The 18,117-nt window shown below is 56.8% G+C and overlaps 1 protein-coding gene across 3 annotated transcripts; it reads right to left on the bottom strand.

Annotated features, from left to right (window-relative positions):
• Positions 1–1,099: 1,099 nt before the first annotated feature.
• On the bottom strand, positions 1,100–16,477 carry Extl1 (exostosin-like glycosyltransferase 1). Of its 3 annotated transcripts, none has more exons than XM_013519676.1 (12): positions 14,874–16,477; positions 9,173–9,263; positions 8,571–8,678; positions 8,109–8,228; positions 6,539–6,671; positions 6,240–6,346; positions 5,847–5,972; positions 5,443–5,532; positions 4,578–4,664; positions 3,723–3,883; positions 2,458–2,626; positions 1,100–2,297 (listed from the first exon to the last, which is right to left on the bottom strand). In XM_013519676.1, exons 1-12 carry the CDS (start codon positions 15,647–15,649, stop codon positions 2,115–2,117), a joined length of 2,151 nt encoding a protein of 716 aa, XP_013375130.1. In that variant the 5' UTR covers positions 15,650–16,477; the 3' UTR covers positions 1,100–2,114. The 3 variants fall into 3 exon arrangements, with proteins under 3 accessions (XP_013375130.1, XP_013375131.1, XP_005394894.1); XM_013519677.1 differs by having other exon boundaries at positions 5,847–5,969; XM_005394837.2 differs by lacking the exon at positions 5,847–5,972.
• Positions 16,478–18,117: the final 1,640 nt, after the last annotated feature.

The following is an 18,117-nucleotide window of genomic DNA, read 5'->3' as shown; positions in this document are numbered from 1 at the left end:
GTATGCAGTTCAGGCTGGCCTTGAGCTCACATTGTAGCCCAGGCTGGTCTCAAACTTGCAACGATCCTCCTGCCTCAGCCTCCCAAGTGGTGGGATTACAGGCATGCGCTACCATGCCCGGCTAGCCTCTTCTTTGTTACTGGGATTGCCTGTGATCTGGGTCCGGGGTGCTTCAGCCTCTCACGGTTACTGGGAAGTCGTCAGTGCTGGCCTGGAAGGGCCAGGAGGCAGGAGGACAGTGATGACTGTGCTGCACACCACCAGTCTGAAGGAGTCGGATGTCCGCCCTGCAATCCCCGCAGGCCCCAGGAACCCAGATCTTGGGCTTCCCCATGTTCCAAGTCCTTACTCCCCTCCCAGAGCAGTCATTTGGTGTCTTCTGTTTTTACATATGAGAAAAGTGAGGCTCAGAGAGGCTGAGTGAGGCTCCCAGTGTGAAGCAGGTCTGGGATTTCTGCCTCATCTGCGGGACCACCCTTACTGCAGGGGCTGGGGACCTGCTCCGAGTTGCATTTGGTGCATTCTGAGCCTCCGAGTCCAGCAGTGCCCACCCCACAGGCACAGCGATGCCAAGGCAGTTCAGCGCCCTGGGTGCTGAAGGCGGTTGCAAAGGTGCCGCGGTGCCCTGGCTGGTCTGGCTCTGGGAGCGCTCCTGCCTTGGAAGGCCGCCCAGCCGCAGCTGTGTGCCGCCCCACGCCCCTCCCGCTAACTGTTCCTATCCTGGGCGCGACTGCGCCCCTCCCACCTTCATTTCCAGTCTCCCCGTACCTCCAGCCTCAAGGCACCCTGCCCCCCAAGGGACACCTACTCTGAATGCCCAGTAGTGAGTTTCCGGGGAGGGCTGAGTCATCCAGGGGCCAGAGGTCAAGCCGGAGGATGGGGGTGGGCGGTCTGCAGAGGGCTTCGGGACACCATGTTCCAGAGGGCGACGTAGTCACGGGAGTTTCCAGAGCAGCGAATCCCTCAAATCAGGAAAACACCGGACACCCTAGACGGGACTGGACCCCTCACCCCCACCCTTTGGTCACCCGGGCTTCTGGAGAGCCCCCCTCCCTGCCTGGTGCGCACAGCTGCTGTACGTGTATTTATAGCCTGAGCGTGAAGGGGCAAGGACGCGCGTTTTATTTCGGAAGTGATAATTCCAGTTCCAGGTGGACGAAGCCGGGAGAGAACCAGCGCCCTCCCCCACTCCACCCTCACCTACGGGGCGCTGGGGACGGCCCCCCTCCTGCCCTGTCCACCAGAAATAGTCCTTTCTTGCGGGGCTCCGAGTGTGTAAACCAAAGGGGTGTGGATGTTCTTTCCGATTTCTCCAGTGTTTGCAGACCCCAGACCCCGGGCGGTGCACACGGCCGACCCTCCACGCCCGGGGCTCGCCCTCTCACCCCGCCCCCCCGCCAGGGGAAGGTTACAGCGCCAGGCCCTTCGGCCGAGGGAGCGCGGTGCGGCGCTGACCTCTAGTGGCACAAGTCGGTAATGCGGGGAGGCTGGTGGTGCCAGAGCCCAGGGTCCTGCGCGGCAGGGATGCGTCACCTGCGGTCCCATCGCTTTTCCTCCTCCGACTCCTGGCTTTCCTGCACCTCTTTGCTCCTTCCCTGGGGCGCGGGGATTAAGCCTGACAACCCAGGCTTCTGTAGATGGCTGCCTTCCTCGCCGACTAGGAGCCCCGGGGTGGGAGGTTTTGTCTCTCCGCACACAGCGTCCACGCTAACAGGCAGTTAATGTCTCTTCCACCCATCAAATGTTTGCGGCGCTCCTGCCAGACCAGAGAAAAGAGGACGCGACCCGCCCTCCGGACTCCCAGGCCGGTCCTGGGGCCGGCCGGTGTTCGCGTTGCCAGCCGGTGTGAACGGTTCCGAAACCGCCACAGCATCAACGGCCCGAACCCTGTGAGATCGAACATAAATGTCAGGCAAGGATCTGAAAGACAGTAAAGGCAGCTGGGCGGAGTAGCAGGGGAAAGCATTCGAGGCGAGCGGGTCCGCCCGAGCCGAGGCGCAGCAGCAGAGGCGAGGGCGCGGCGCATCCAGGCGCTGCCCAGCGCCGCCCGGCCGCGGGGTGTGGCGTGGGGTGTGGGAGCCCCGGGAGCCGGGCTAGGACCCCCCGGGTCTCTCCTAGGGCTTCTCCAGGCTGCGATACTTCTTGCGCTGCACAGACACTGGGTCCTTGAATAGCACGGGGTCCAGACGCAGGCGAGAAGAGACCAGAGGCATGTGCCCGAACTCCGCCGCCATCTGGTTGATGCAGTCTTGGTGTGGCGGCTGAGGCTGGGGCCCGGATCCCGGAACCCTAGGAGCCTACAAGGTGGAGGACAAACGCCTCGATGGGCCCCTCTGCCCTTTGAGGCTCCCACAACCCCTGCCCCGGAGCAAAAAGGATTTGGATTAGACAGAGAGAGGAAGCCCCGCTCCGCCCCCAGCCAGGCTGTCCGGGTGCGGCCCGCCCGCCGGCCCTCACCAGTGGAGCGGCCTCTTGGTGCTGCTTGCCATAGGGCACTTTGATAGGGGGCAGCTTGGTGACTGCTGCTACTAGGAAGTTCATCAGGACGTCTACGCAGGCGGGTGCCTCGTCTGCCAGGGTCCTCATGGCCTTGGGCAGGGAGTAGGTGAAGAGAGTGTGGTAATACCTGGGCGAGAAGGGAGGACAGAGACTGCAGCTGAGTCCCCCGCCGTCCCTAGGCCCCATCTCCTCCCTGCTGACCTCACCTCGGCCTTCGACCCTGATCCCTAAGCCTCTTTCAAAAGTCTTGCTCCTGGCCCTGTTTGCCTTAGAGATCTCTCACCCGAGTTATGAGCCGCCTTCCACAGGCCCTGGCTTGCCTCCATGCAATGGCATGCCCTGCTCAGGCAAAGCCAGGCTTGGGGGGCCAGGGAGGGGCAATCAAACATGGCTACTCAGATGCCAGCTCCAGGAAGACTATGGAATAACCAGGAGAGGAGATGGTTCACGCTGATGCCCCACAGCACGAGCTGGGTCGCCCTGCAGACATGAGGGATGTCCTTCACTCTACTAAAAATTCCCTGCAGGGTCCCTGGATGAATCCGCAGAGTTCCACGCTACACAGATGGGTTGAAACACGCTGAAGGAACTGCTTTGAGGAGCTCCTCGGCAGTGCAGTTGCTGCCCCAAGAGTGAGGCTCCGGGGCACCTCAGGCAGCTTGGGGAAGGCCTGGGATGCTCCCCAGCAGATCCAGATTTACACCACATCAGAACCATTCTCCTAGCTAGGCGTGGCGGTGCAGGCCTGTAATCCCAGCACTTGGGAGGCTGAGGCAGGAGGATCGTTGCAAGTTCCAGACCAGCCTGGGCTACAAAGTGAGCTCGAGGCCAGCCTGAACTGCATAGAAAGACCCTGTCTCAAAAAGACAAAACAAAACAAAACAAAACCATTCTCTTGTTACCCCATCACCACCATCCCCAACCCAAACACTGTCCTTACCCACTGACTACTGCACTTCTATGGAAAACTACACTAGCTGTTTGTTGAACGTGTGTGCCGGGGACCTGACTGGATGATCACTCCATCCCTGTGAGGTGAACACGTTCCATTTTACAGACAAAGACACTGATACTCAAGAGAAGTGAGTTGCCCAGGATGACATAAGCGGGAAGTGACAGAGCTGGGCCCTGAACCTGGGTCTCCGGGCGCTAGGCCACCCTGTTCCTGGTTCAGGCAGGGAGTCACTGGCCCTGGGATCCCTGCACCAGCCCAGCGTTTGTACCTGTGGTAGAAGGCAGCCGCGGTGAGAACCATGGAGAATTCATTGGCCGTCTCAGCAGTGTAGCCCCAGCCACCCTGGGCCGCATCCCAGAAGTGGCTCCATGTGAGAAAGCCCACCATCCGCTCTGGGAAGCTCTGCCACACCACGAAGGCAAAGTCCACCTGGAGAGAGTTAAGTGGGCTGTGAGGAAGGACTTCCAGACCAGCCAGAAACACCCCTGTATCTTGTGGAGGCGAGGCTGCCTGATGGGGGTCGGGATGGGGTTCAGCAGGAAGAGGATAGGAGCCATTGCTTGGGGTTGACTAGAAGCGTGGTATGAATGTTTCAGGGGCATTTTTAGGGGGAACTTTCTTGGCTGGAGCCACAAAAATAATGTTCAAAAGAGCCTGAGAGGACCGGCATGATGGTTCATGCCTGTAATCCCAGCACTCAGGAGGATCACCATGAGTTCGAGGCCTCCTGGGCTGCATAGTGAGCTCAAGGCCAGTCTGAACTATATACTAAGACCCTGTCTCAAAAACAAACAAACAGCCAGGTATGGTGGTGCATGCCTGTAATCTCAGCACTTGGGAGGCTGAGGCAGGAGGATCACTGTGAGTTCAAGGCCAGCCTGGACTACAAAGTGAGTTCAAGGCCAGCCTGAACTGCATAGTGAAACCCTGTCTCAAAAATAAAAAATAAAATCAGAAAAGAGAATCTGGGAATATCTCTCTTAGACGTCTAAAGGGGAAGCCCCCTGGCTTGCTACAGTGGTTCCTCAAGCAAGAGGCTGTATCTCATGACCTGCCAGAGCCTCCTGGCTCTGCCTGCAGACTCTGTGCCCACCGCACCGAGCTCCTCCTGGGCCCTGCTCACCTCACTGGTAGAAAGACTGCTGTGGGCATCGAGGCTGAGGATAGCGTCGGTGCTGATGGCGCTGTACGGAAAGAAGCGGTCACTGACCTGCAGTGGGAAAGGATGAGGGTGACTCTCACGGGAAAGCCCAGCGCCAATGAGTAGGAGAGGAAGGGCTGCAAATACAGCAAGCCCCAGACTCACTGCACTGTCTGGATTCCAATGGCCCCTTTGGTTAAATGGAGCTGGTCTCTAGGGGCCCTTCATGCTGGGGTTGTAGCACAGCAGTATAAGCGCTTGCCTGGCAAGCCTGAGGTCATGAGTTCAAGTCCCGGTACAAAAGAAAAAATCCAGATGCAAGGCCTGGATGCCGAGATCTGGGACCTTTGGGACCTCTAGGGGCCCTTCAGCTGTGACACCTCAGGTTTCCCCCACTGTCATTAGACCTCACGTCAACCCTGGGAGCGGATTTCCTTCAAACATCCCTCATTTGAAGGAAACAGGTCCAGGGAGCGGAAGGGACTGGGCTGGGAGCACAGGGCAGATCAGTGGTGACACCGCCTAGCTTCTCAGAGGCCACCTCTTCCTGGCCCCATTCCTCTCCATATTTCCTCAAAGTCCCAGGTCTCCCTGTCCCTTGTCTGCGTCACCCGCACACTGCTCTGCCTTCCCTCCTCACAGAGAGCCTAGTGCTCTGGAAGCACCACTCACAAGGGCCAGGGAGGGAACAGAATCATTTCCATAGGTCTGCAGCTGGAACCCAAGGTCTGATTTCTTCAGGCCCGTCTCGAAGCCTGGCTTTGGCTCCGGCACAAGCGAAAGGCGCTGAGCGCCTCCCCAGGTCCCAGCACAAGCCCGACCCTTCCTAGCCCCTCCCAGCGCTCACCTTCCTGTGCCCGTCCACGACTGTCAAGGGCACCCTCGTGTCCGGCCACCTGAAAGGGAGTGGCTTCTCACCGCTCCAGAGAACCAGGATCTAGGAGGGAAGGGGGCTCCTGAAGCCTGGGGCCTGGGGGGCGGGGGTCCCAGGAATGACTCTCTGGGGACAGTCCCAGAGGCGCATGTGTGAGGTGATTTGTTGGATCTGGGGTCCTTTCATTGCTGCCCTGTCCTTGCCTTTGGGCTCCAGAAGGCAAGAAATCTGGTGCTGTGGTCGCCTTCTGCCAGGGCCCAGACTCCACGCCCCCTCCCTTTCTTTTCTCTAAGCTTTGCCTTCTCTCCCCTGGCTTCTTTTCATGCCCAGCCCAGCCCAAATGTCCCTCTGAGCAGCTATCCTCTTTGAGCGTCTACCTGGCTTCCCTGAAACGTGATTTGACAGCCTGGGTGCCAGGACACGCCAACAGAATCTGAATCCTGGGGCAGAATCTCGTCTTGCTTTTTCTTTGCATGCCCGGGGTCTGAGCCAGAAAATAACTGCTGAGTGCAGGAATGAATGAGTGAATGCTGACTTCTCCAACCTCCTCAAGAGGCACCAGCTTTAAGGGGCTTCAGCAATTCCAGGGAATTGGGGAAAGGAACAAAAAACTTGGTACTTGAAGAGGAAGGCCGCAAGAACCCTTGGAGATCTCTTTGCCTCCCGAGAAAATATGTGGTCATCCTTGGGCTCTAGGTGTCTTAAAGAGCCCTGCCCTGCCCCTTTCCCCACCCTGCATCCCAGGACTCCAGCTGGTCGTGGGGGCAGACCTGAGCACAGTGCTGGGAGCCTGCCACCGCCTGGATGAGCTTCAGGGGGGGCTGGCCGGGGGCCCCCACCCAGATCAGGGCGCTGAATCTGCCCTCAGGGCGGGAGCCTGGGGAAAGGAGACACAGGCTGTTAGGGTGGGGAAAGACAACCCTCCGGAGAGTTCCTGAGGAGGGGACCCCAAGAGCCAGGATCCATGCTGGAGGCTTGGGGAAGGTCTCGGCAGGGCCCTATGGGTGAGGCCAGGATAGACCTGGGGACAGCTGAGGGGCCTTCATGTTGTCCTATGCCCAGAACATACCCTGCTGCAGGTGGTAGAAGGGGAAGTCCTGGGGCCGCCTGGAAAAAGTGGACAGGGCCAGGAGGGCTCCTGGAGGGCTGTTCCACTGCAGTGAGGGGCGGGCAGATACGCCTAAGATCCGGTCCTGAAGAATCTGCGAAGTGAGAAAGGAGGGGTGGCCAAGGTGGCCCCAAGACTGCAGCCCCGAGGTCTGAGGAAGTCAGGGCGGGGCAGAGCTTCGCACCTGCCTGTTCAGGTTCGGGGGGGGGGGGGCAGCAGCTGTGGCACCAGACCCCCGGGGCCAGAAGTTTAGAAGCTGCAATCTAGAGGCGTAGCATCTGCGATAGCCTCTTACAAGTGCCAGCATTATAGACAGCGAAGTCAGGTAGAACTGGTAGAGGGTCAGACAGGGCTATGCCCTCGAAGGAGTCAGCGCAGAAGATAACACATTACAACTGTGGCTGGAGGCACCTTTGTTGAAGTTCAGGAGTCAAGATAAAGGGGGAATGACTACACCTATGTGCCTCCCTGAGGGATAAACAATATACTGTAATGGATATTCTAAACAGGCATCGGTCACCGGGTGGGTGACCAGGACCCCCTGACCCATCCTTTCCTAAAAGGTCCTTGTTCTTCCCATGCACACTTGCTATGTGACCTGCTTCCCCATTGGCTCTACATTACCTAAGCACCTATACTTGTAATCTTATTGGTTGATCACAGTTTTGTACACCTGCACCCACCTCCTGATTTTTTTTTTTTTTTTTTTTTTTTGTCTTTTTGAGACAGGGTCTTGATTTGCAGTTCAGGCTTTTTTTTTTTTTTTTTTTTTTTTTTTGTCTTTTTGAGACAGGGTCTTGATTTGCAGTTCAGGCTGGCCTTGAGCTCCCTTTGTAGCCCAGGCTGGTCTCAAACTCCCAATAATCCTCCTGCCTCAGCCTCCCGAGTGCTGGGATTACAGGCGTGCACCACCACGCTCAGCCTACCTCCTGATTTTGCTCTATAAAACCTCCTCCATAAAAATGGAGTCTGTGGCAACCCACTTTCCGGGTCCCCTCCTGTCTCTCAGGAGCTGTCTTTCCCTCAATACAATTTCCTCCTCTTACCCCCCATTGTTCCTCAGGATTCGCTTTTCAGTTTGGGAGAACACGAACACGGCGTATGGGACATCTAGCAGGGTAGGGTTTACAATATTTCCCAGTATCATTTGCAGGTCCAATATCACCAGACCTGATGGTCTTGCTGCGTTCCTTTCCTTCCTCACCCACAGCTGACATAACCCACAGATCATAACATTTCCTCAGGACCCAGAGTCCTGAGCGATCCTGAGATTCTCCTCCCTACCTAGCCACTGCCATCAGCTGGAACTAGCACACCCTTTGAGGGTGTGTGCCACGGCGGTCTCCTCTACAGATGAGAAACCAAGGTCAGGGCTCGAGGGGAGGGGCCAAGATCTCACAGCCCACGAGCAACTTCACAGAGGAACCCAAGACTGGGAAAAGAAGGGGTCCAGGGAGAGGAGCTTAGAGACTGCGCAGATGAAGCAGGAGACCGGGGCCGGGGGTGGGAGCAACAGGTGAGTCCGCCTCACCTCCAGGGTGGTGTGGACGACTTTCTCTACTGAGGAGAAGTAGGCGTCCCACAGGAACTGGGTCTGCTGGCGCAGGGCGAGGACCCGTGCGGGAGCCATCTCCTGGAGGGCGGCCAGGACCTGGGGCACAGAGGGAGCAAAGGCGGAGGCCTGGGACTTTGTCGGGCCCGACTGACCTTGGAGGGGCCTGGGAGCCGGAAGCCCTCTCCCTGTGGCTTTCAGCAGACACTTTTGGCCAGTTGAGATTAGGGGTCCGCAGAGCTGGGTTTAAGTGACACTTAGTAACCGTGTGACTGTGGTCTAGTGCCGTCCCAGGGCAGCCGCAGAGGGAGGCTCAGGGTGGAGGAAATCTATCGATACGCGCAGATGAGGGATAGGAATGCGGGCTGAGGCCAGGTGGACCTCGGGGTCCCTCCCGTGTCCTGGGTCCAGTCCCCACCCACGGGCAGGGCCCTGAGCTACCTGAAGTGGGAGCCGCTCATCAGCTACAATGGCCGCCTTGGTCCAGTCGATGACCTCAGAGAAGGGCAGCTCCCAGCGGGGGCTGAGGAGCACAGGGATGCAGCCAGCCTGGGGGGCAGGGCAGTCACTGGGCAGCCCGGTCCCAACCCGCACAGGTTCACCCCTGCCCAGGTCCAAGACAGCAGCAGCTAGCCGGGCATGGTGGCGCATGCCTGTAATACCAGCACTCGGGAGGCTGAGGCAGGAGGATCGTTGTGAGTTCGAGACCAGCCTGGGCTACAAAGTGAGCTCAAGCCCAGCCTGAACTGCACACCAAGGCCCTGCCTGAAAAAGACCAAAAAACAAAAAACAAACAAACAAAAAAACACCAACAAGACAGCAGCTGCTGCTCTAAGGGGCAAGGGGCAAAGGTGAAAGGAAAGCTGGTTTAGAGGGGCCAAGGCGTTGCTCTGCAGGGCGCTCACGGACGTGGCCGTGGGTACACCTGACCCCACAATGAAGAAGTGAAACGCTGACTGCCCCTTCCACGGGCCTGTGCCCACGTATCTACCAGCTCAAAGGGAGGGGTACGGACGACGGGGCTGCCCGAGTTGGGGCTGTACCTGCAGGGCTTGGAGGAAGCGAGAGGCTTCAGCATGGCGGCCAGGGATGAGGCAGAAGGTGGCGTTGGGCAGCTTTTCCTCAGGGCTGGTCCTAAGGAGGCACAGGACAGGTCCCTGCACAAGCGAGTCTGACAGAGTTGCCCCTTGCCCCGCTCCAACACTCCCAAGTTTATAGTGTGCACCATTGTAATCTCGTGTGTTCACAAACATGCATGGCACACGCAGCCACACTGATTCATGCACAAGCCGTGCCCTGGAAGACAGGATCCCAGCGTTCTAGCTATCTACCCTTGGTGACCTCAGACACCTCTCGTCCTTTCACTTGGCCTCAGTTGACTCATCTGCAAAATGGGAGGCAGTGGGACCTGATGTTTCCCAGGCCTCTTCCGCTCACACTCTGCCACGTGCAGTCTCTCAGGCACCTTCAACATGAGTGGCCTCCGTGCCTGGCCCTCCCCTCACCCAGGAGGAGCCCAGGCCCATGAAAGGCTTCTCTGTCATGTGGTGGGCTGGGCTGCAGCCTGGAACCACACAGGAAGCTCTTGCCCAGAGGACAGGGCTCCTCTGTTCCTCCGCCTCTGACCCCCAGCCCCAGGGCCACACTCAGGCTGCGTGTGCCTGTGGGGGAGGGGAGGGCGGCACAGCCTGCTCAGAGCCACCTCTTTGGGTCTGCCCACTCAGGGAGTCCTTGTCCATGAGCCAGCCAGGGAGGGAGGGCTGCGGAGGGGACCAGAACCCCTGGGCTGCCCAGACTGAGCCTGAGGGATGGTGTCCCAGAGGTTCCCAGGACCCTCCTCTGCTGCAGCCCATCTGGTTGGCGGCCTGACCTTCAAGAAGCAGACCCGGGAAGGTCAGGCCGCCTCTGGGGCAACCCCCACTGAACAATGCGGAGCCCGAGTCCCAGAGGGAGCTGGGGCAGAGCGGGACTAGGACTGAGATGTGTCAACTCCCGATCCCTGGTAATGAGCCACACCAGAGGCGCTGCTTAGGGGCCTCCTCTCCCCTCCACTCGATGCGCAGGTGTCCACCAGGCGACCCCTGGAAGGAGTCAGAGTTAAACTTTGAGACACCCTCTGTCATATTAAAAGCCAGCCACCAGCCAAGCAGGTAGAGTCTCCTTCACCCCCAGTAAGCCCTGAAGGACTGAAAACCCCTAGGTTAAGGCTCTGGGGAGCCCAGAGAGCCAAAGGCCCTGCCGACTACCCTGTACCCCTTGGCCCTTCGCCTGTTCCCATCTCAGTGCCCCTGCGCACCTGCGTCCCTTCCCCCCACCTAAATGCCCCTCCCTGTACCGTGGACTAAGGAGTTCCTCCTCCTCTGCATTAATGCAGTGCTCACACACTGCCTCCGCTGGGAAGCCCCCTTAACTTCCAGATAATGTTTATGGGGCACATATTTTGCTCCAGACCTGGTCCTGTGTGCTTTACATATACTAACTATTCTTTTTTGTTTTGTTTTGTTTTGTTTTTTGTTCCGGGGATTGAACTTCCCACCTTTTTGTTTGCCGGGCGTTTGTTTTGCTGTTGGGTTAATTCCCCGGCCCCAAGGATTGCTTTTTTTTTTTTTTTGTTTTTTCTTCCAGTACCAGGAATTGAACTCACGACCTTGCACTTGCCAGGGAGGTGCTGTGCCCCTGAGCTAAATCCCCAGCCCCACACTAACTATTCTCACAACAACTCTATGAGATGGGAAGCATGCACTGATATTATTCCATTTTACAGATCAGGAAACTGAGGTCCAAAGAGGACATTTGGCTCTTAAGCAGAAGAGCCAGACAAGCAGATGTGCAGCCTCTCTCTGCCTAAATCAAACCATGGAGCTGTCTGTCTCTCTTACAGTACTGAGCTACTCGAGGGCAAGGGCTATGCCTCCCTCATCTTAGCACCCTAGGGCCTAGCAGCACAGGGTGGAGAATGAACACTCAGTGGGTGCTAGCTAAACTGATGAATGTTCAGGGGGGCACTAGCGGATAGGTCCAAGACCAATGGACAGGGACTGGGGGGGGGCAATTTCAGCACAAATTGTAGTAATGGAGCTGAGGGTACAGACAGGCATGGGAGGTGGTTTGTTTCCCATCAGTAGAGTTAAGTAAGGGCGTGTGTCATAAAGGGAACTCGTGCATCATGTGGAAGCCAAAGTGTTAGTATTCTATGACTCTGTAAGGTGTTTGCTATAGAAGATCCAGGACCTCAGAGCCCAGGAGTGATCAGTGTGGCCCTGCCCATGGCCATAGGGCTCTACTCTGGGTCTGGCCATAGGCAGGGAGGGCCACATGGTAGCTCCATGTGCCTCAGCCACTTTGAACTTTCCAGCCAGTACTGCTATGAAAAAAATTATAAATTATATTTCCTATCTATGTGGGTATAAAATCAAACTTTTTTTTTTGAGACAGAGTCTCACTTTGTAGCACGGACTGGCCTTGAACTTACTATCACACCAGGCTAGCCTTGAACTCACAAGAACCCTCTTACCTCAGCCTTCCAAGTGCTGGGATTTTAGGTGTGTACCACAATGCCTGGCCCAAACAATATTATATGTTAAAATTTTTTTCTATCTAAATGTTCATTTTTTTCTCTTGAAAGCATTTTCATGCTCTTTAAAAAGTATTTGGTTCTTAGACATGGTACCTGTGGTGTCTAATAGATATGGGCTGGGAGAATTGAAAACATCTGTTGATGGGAGGCTGAGGCAGGAGGGTCATTGCAAGTTTGAGACCAGCCTGAGCTACAAAGTGAGCTCAAGGCCAGCCTGAGCAGCATAGTGACACCTTGTCTTAAAAAGACAGAAAAAAAACTATTGAATACATATTTAAACATGGGGGATATATGTGCATATCATGCCCGAACACACACACACACAGCTTCTCAGAAGAGACACGCAAGCAACTGGAAACGGTGCTTGGCTCCAAGAAGGGAAACTGGGTGGTCGGAAGACAGGAATGGAAGAGAGACCTTTACTGTGTACCTTTTGTGCCTTTGGAATTTTGTACCCTGTGAATGAATTCCCTATTCATAAAAATACATAAGTAACAATTTCAGTGGGTGGACCCTCATTCTGAAGCAACAGAAGACTGTTCAACCAAGGTGGAAAAACTTAGGCGCCAGAGCCAGAAGTGCAGGGTTTAATCTCAACTAGAGCACTTCCAGGCTCCCAGTCAGAACAGTGAGGGGGGCCCGGGAGCAGAACTGTGTCACCAAAGGCCCTTGGTTCATTCATTCACATCCCCTCTCTGAGCTCAGTTTCCTGTGCCCTGAAACGGACTAACAATGGTTCCCTTGAAGAGTGCGTGAGAGAATTTGCAATGACAGGTAAAGTGCCTGGCACGGCACCCCGCCAAGGCAGGAGCTCCCCGTGCTCGCTCCCCACCCCCCAGCTGGGAGATTGGGACAGTGGCGGCGACTGAGAGTTGCCTGTTCTTGGCCAGTGCTTGTTTATTCAGAACACCTTCTGAGGGTTGGCCCTGTCGCCGTTGGCCCCCTCTCTCTATCCCTGTACTGAATGTCTGGCCCACACAGTTGCCTGGCACTCCAGAGAAACTGAGGCTCCAGGTGGTAGGTTGAGCCCAAAGCTGAAACTCCTTGTGGTTCAGAAGCCAATGAAAAGCTGCCACGCTTCAGATTTTGGATATAAACTTATCAAAAATGCTACCCAAGCCTGGCATGGTGGCACATACCTATAACGCCAGCTACTTTGGGGGGCTGAAGCAGGAAGTAACAAGTTCGAGGTCAGCCTGGGCAACTTAGCAAGGCCCTGTCTCAAACTAAAAACATTAAAAGGAGCTGGGGATATAGCTCAGCGGCATAAGCACCTGCCTGGCAAGCACAAAGTCCTGAGTTCGAGTCCCGGTACAAAAACAAAACAAAACAAAACATTAAAAAGGCCCTGGGTTTGATTCCCAGCCCTAGGAAAAGCAAACAAAACAAAACAAAAACCAAAAACCAAAAAAACCCCTCTCCTACCCAGAGGGTGACCCATACTAATTAGAAAAACAAACTGTGTCCAGTTCTGGTCCATTTTGGATCCACCAGTGAACACGTAGGGTGCTCACCTTCCTGCCATATGTAACCCTCTAACTTCCAGTTTCTCAGAGTTCAGACTGAAATAGCTTTGCGTTCACCAACAACCACTGCGCTTAGCAGTCAGTCACCCAAGTCAGGCTGATGTGGAGCTTCCAACAAGCCAGAATGGCTGCGTAGTGCGCACTCAGGCAGGGAGGGAGGGAGAGTATGACCAGGCACACTGTCACCAAGGCGAGGGTCCATCTTGGCTCTGAGCTCTGAGCCTGAGGGGCCTCAGGAGAGGCTGACACCTCGGCTTGCTGCTGAGGATGATAGGGCTGGGTCCCCACAGAAGGGACAACAGGATCGCAGGGCAGTTCCCTTCTTAGCCCTGGCTGTGCGGCTCCCTGGAGGCCTCCAGTCCCGAAAGAGCCCTCACGGAGAGAAGCCCCAGGAGCCCCTTTCGAGGCGACACTGGAGCTTGGCCACGTGAAGAATTCCCAGGAGGGAAGAGGAGCTCAGAATAGTCGCGTTCATATTCTAGCGGAGCACAAGACGCAAGCCCAGGGGGGCACTCTCAGGCAGGATGGGGGAGGGACAGTTTCCAATCCAGGCCTGCTGGAGGACAGGACGGAGAGGGAGCCCTCTGCCACCAGGGCCGGGACGACCTCAGAGGGAACTTCCACTCTCGCCTGCCAGCCTTTGGGGGCAGCTGGCCTCCTAGGATACAGGGGCTTGCGGGGCTTGGACGCTAACCACTCTGTCACCAGAGACGCATCGCCCCAGCCGGCCTGGGTGAAGGAGGTTCCTGCAAAGCCATGTTCCACAGGCCCCCATGCCCTTATTTATATCTGGGTGCTCTCACTGGCAGGAAGTTCTTCTTTAGATCAGACCTAAGTCCTATTTGCTACAACCAAAGGCTGTTTTTTGTTGTTGGCTTTTTTTTTTAAACGTTTTTCTTCTGGTACCAGGAATTGAACTCACGACCTTGCACTTGCCAGGCAGGCGCTGTGCCGCTGAGCTAACTGCCCAGCCCAAACGCTGTTTTTTGAAGAGATTAATGCCCCCAAATTAGACGGGAACAGCTTCCAGCTGTGAGCACTTACCAATCTCCAGGACCCCACTGAGGCATTTGACAGGGTTGACTATAACACTCTTGCTTAAAACTCAGAACTCTCAAACGGAAGGCTTTAGAAATATGTAGTTCTGGATTAAAATATTGGCCGTGTTCATTCTGGCTGTGTGACCTCAGATGGGTGTCTTAACCTCTCTGCGTAAGTACTGCCTAATCCTAGTGTGCGATATATGAACACTCAGATTAGTATTAGTTTATTATGCATAACCATTATTTATAAAAGTGCTTATCACAGAGTAAGCACCACACCAGTGTATGTTACATAAAATGTTAGGGTAGGAGGGATTGGAATAACAGAGAGGGAGGAAGTAGGTGTGAGTCATGCTTTGTTTTTCAAGATGCCCAAGGGAGAGCTCCAAAATCTGCTTTTGACACTCCTTGAGGTAAATCACTGTCTTGGTGGAAGTGTTCTTGTGGTCTAACCCGACTCCCTCCTGCTGTAGCTGAGACCTAAGTTTGCCAAGAGCAGCTGGTGCTCTGACTCAGTCCTGCCCTGCACCCTCGGCTCGGGGCTTCTCCTACCACAGCCGTCCTCCCGTCCAGCCCCACAAAGGGAAGATTCACTTACTGCTTAGATCCAAGGTCTTGCTCACAGCGCCCATCCCAGGGGCAGGTGGAAGAGTGGGTATCTGCTGTGCGCCACCTGCCCCCCTCCTCTGCCAGGGCTAGCAGGGTTGCCCTAGGGTGGGGGCTGTGCTGCCGCAGCTGGCCAGGAGCCCCACCACGCAATGGGTGGGCTTCAGGGAGAAGCGGGAGAGCCACATCGAAGCCAGGCCGGAAGGTGTCCACCCTGGGGCTGGCCTCTGCCACCATTGCCTGTCCCAGCTGGGAGGCCCAGGGGCAGGGGTCTGGGTGGAGACGGACGACCAGGTGGTTCCTGCCTCCATCCCAGTGGTGAGGAGCCGGGCCACACCGTCCAGACGGGGTGTCCGCGCTGAGGAGGAGAAGGAGGCAGGCCTCCGTGAGGTTGCGCGTGTGGTAGCGGGAGCTTTCCAGGGAAGCCAGGATCCTGCGGTGCATCTCAGAGGCTGGTCCAGCTGCTGCGGGTGCGAATACCTTGAGGCCATCACCCCTGCACCTGGAGGGGTCAAAGCAGATTCCCCAGCTGCAGCTGGCACCACGGGGGGCTTGAGGAAGTTGAGGTGCATCTTCTGGGGGCTCCTCAGGCTGGGAGAAACTCCTCAGGAGAGCTGCATCCAGCCAGCAGGGCCAGCCTTGAGGGGCGATGGGCTGAGGTCTGGGGGACACTGCTAGGCGGAGAAGGGGCAAGACCCCCAGGAAGGTGAGGAGGAGCCAGGAGGCTGACAGTGCCAGCCAGAGAGACTTTCTTCTCCAGAACTGCATTGGCCACCCACAACCAAGGCTAGGGGAAGCCAGGTACCTCTGCAGGCACACAGGCAGAATGAGCAGGACCTGAGGGCAGAGACCGGGGCTGTGATCAGCCCTCTAGTCCAGCACTGTCATTGTACAGATGGGAAGACTGAGACCCATGAGGACAAGCCTAGGGCCATAAAGGAAGTCACTGGCCATGCGTGAGGGGGCGGGGAGGACCCAGCTCTCTGGACTTGCTTTCTTGTGCTCAGGACTCTGTCTCCTTGGCCTCCAAACCCAGCCAGGCTTTGCCCTACTAGTAGGGGCACTTGCCCCTGCGCACTGCTCAGACTGATGCAATCCTTGTCCAAAATGCAAGGCAATGTCCCTCTGCCCTCGTGGCTGCACCCTCTGACCCTGCCCTTGACTGACAGGAGGGCTGTCTGCCAGGCCATGGAGGGCTGGTCAGGGCTCCCGCAGGAAGCACATTTGCCGGGCAAAGGGCTGGAAGCAAGTAGCGCTGGTCTCCCCCGCTCCTCGCTGCCTAAATAGTCCCTGCGCGGCTCTGGCTACCCACCCCGTACCCACGGCCAGGTACTCCTGAGGCTGGAGCTAAAATTAAACTCCGTGCCCATGCGGGCCATCAGAGTCGGCTGAAGTCAGAGCCCTTTGCCAGGGGGACCAAGAGTCCTTTTACACTCCGCTGCTGCCCCAGCGGGCAGCCCTGCCGCTCCCCAGCCTGAAAGCCACCCTGGACCCTCGAGCTTGGAGCTCTCACGGAACGGAGGCCAGGTCTGCTGAACCCTGCCCTGCCCCGTGCCCCTCAAGCCCTGCCAGCTCCTCTCCCTCTCCTCTCCAGGCAGCATCTGGCAGGTCTAGATCTCTTTCCCAGCAGCAGCCTGGCTCCGCCCCTGCCAGCTCTGATTTGCTCTTGGCTGGGAGGCAGGGTCTCCACTTAACCCCTTCCAGATCAGTTCCCTGGGTTGCAGGTACCACGTGGCTCAGGGCTGGCCGAGAGCTGTCACAGCCTATCTCTGAATCTTACAGCAATCCCCCAAAGCAGAGATTTCTCTGTCACTTTTACAGATACGAAAAGTAAAGCTAAGACAGGGGATGGAATCTTCCTGAGGGGACTAGGCAAAGAAGTCTCCTAGTGGAGATTTGAACCCTGAGCTCTTGGCCGTGGGTCACCCTCACTGTGTGTTTGAGTGTGGGGAGTGGACAAACCAGCAGATGGGAGAACGGGCAGATGAGTGAGGAGTTAGGGCTGTGGCAGGGGAGTTAGGTGAGGTATTCTAACCTGTCTCAGGGATGGGTCCCCTCTTCTTTAGAGTCCCCACCCCAGGCTCATCCAGCCCCAGCTTTTTGTTCCGTCAGTACAGCAAGTTCTCCCTGAACTTGATGCTCCTTGAGTGCATGCCCCTTGAGGGACTCCCTGGCCGCTCCTTGGTCTGTCTTGTGTAAGGAGAGGCTGCAGCGTGCTGCCACCCGCTGAGGAAGAGCAGAGGTGACAGGGAGACGCAGGAGCCCCAGGTTGGTGAGGGAGGACAGGCAGGGAGCCTTGGAACTGGACACTGGTCCTCCTGCCTCTGCCTGCCCATCTCTGTAATGGGGACAATAACATCCACCTTGAGAAAGTTGCCAGGTTAGATCCAAGCCTATCCCCTGAGGGCCCCATGATAAGGGGTGCCCTCCTTTCCCTTGCTTGTCTTCCCCTGATCTGAGAGCTGCTGATCTGATGGGGGAGCTACCCCGGGAACATTCTGCCCTACGTGAGCAGCCAGTCTGGGGGTGGGACGTGATCCATACAGCCAGGAATGTCCTAAAGATGCCCAGGGAGGGAAGCAGGCCTTTTGCATGTCGCTCAGTGGTGGCCAACCAATTCCGAGTGCACCAGGGCCTCGCCTACCAGGGAGGCAGGCAGGCAGTCGCACAAGCTGCGAAGGGCTCCTCCTCATCTTCCAGGAAGGGGCAGAGCCTCCCTCCTAACAAGAAGCCGCCCCAGCTCTCTTTGACGGGGTCAGGCCCCTCCTCCCGGTCCTCCCTCTGTCCCTGCACTCTTCCATTCCTATTCTCCTCCACCTCACCCAGGCTTAGGACACCGCTGGGGAAGGCCCCGCGGGAGGCACGGACGCTGCACAGGGTAATGGGGCAGGAAGTAGGAGGAGGTCTCTGGAGGGGGCCTGAGAGGCAGAGGAGAATAGAGCAAGCCAGCTCTCCAAAACCACCTTAGCTTCTAACGACTAGGACACGCCTGGTAAAAACAAGGGGGCACACGCACTATAGGCTCCTGGGGGAGCCCAAGATAGCTTCCCAAAGACCACACAAAGCATCCTGCCCTAACAACTAGACCACACCTGGTAAAAGCAAGGGACTCCTGTACCACAGACCGTCCTCAGCACCCAAAGGTAAGCCCAAGTAAATCATAACCTCCTTTGCACTGTGGTCTTCATCCTTCCCACCACGGATTTGGGCCACTGTGACAGTTCCATAAAGGTCCC

The sequence above is a fragment of the Chinchilla lanigera genome, unplaced genomic scaffold (assembly GCF_000276665.1).
Source record: "Chinchilla lanigera isolate Chin_1 unplaced genomic scaffold, ChiLan1.0 scaffold00051, whole genome shotgun sequence".
Taxonomy (NCBI): Eukaryota; Metazoa; Chordata; class Mammalia; order Rodentia; family Chinchillidae; genus Chinchilla; species Chinchilla lanigera.
The sequence above is the reverse complement of the archived record's forward strand: the minus strand, read 5'-3'. Positions and strand labels throughout refer to the sequence as shown.

Excerpts from the sequence above, each read along its gene's own strand:
- Extl1 (XM_013519676.1), bottom strand. The coding sequence starts at position 15,649 with ATGCAGTTCTGGAGAAGAAAGTCTCTCTGGCTGGCACTGTCAGCCTCC. Across the intron at positions 8,229-8,570 it reads ATGAGCGGCTCCCACTTCAG|GTCCTGGCCGCCCTCCAGGA; the intron begins GTAGCTCAGGGC and ends TCTGTGCCCCAG. Across the intron at positions 5,533-5,846 it reads TCACGTTTCAGGGAAGCCAG|ATCCTGGTTCTCTGGAGCGG; the intron begins GTAGACGCTCAA and ends CTTCCCTCCTAG.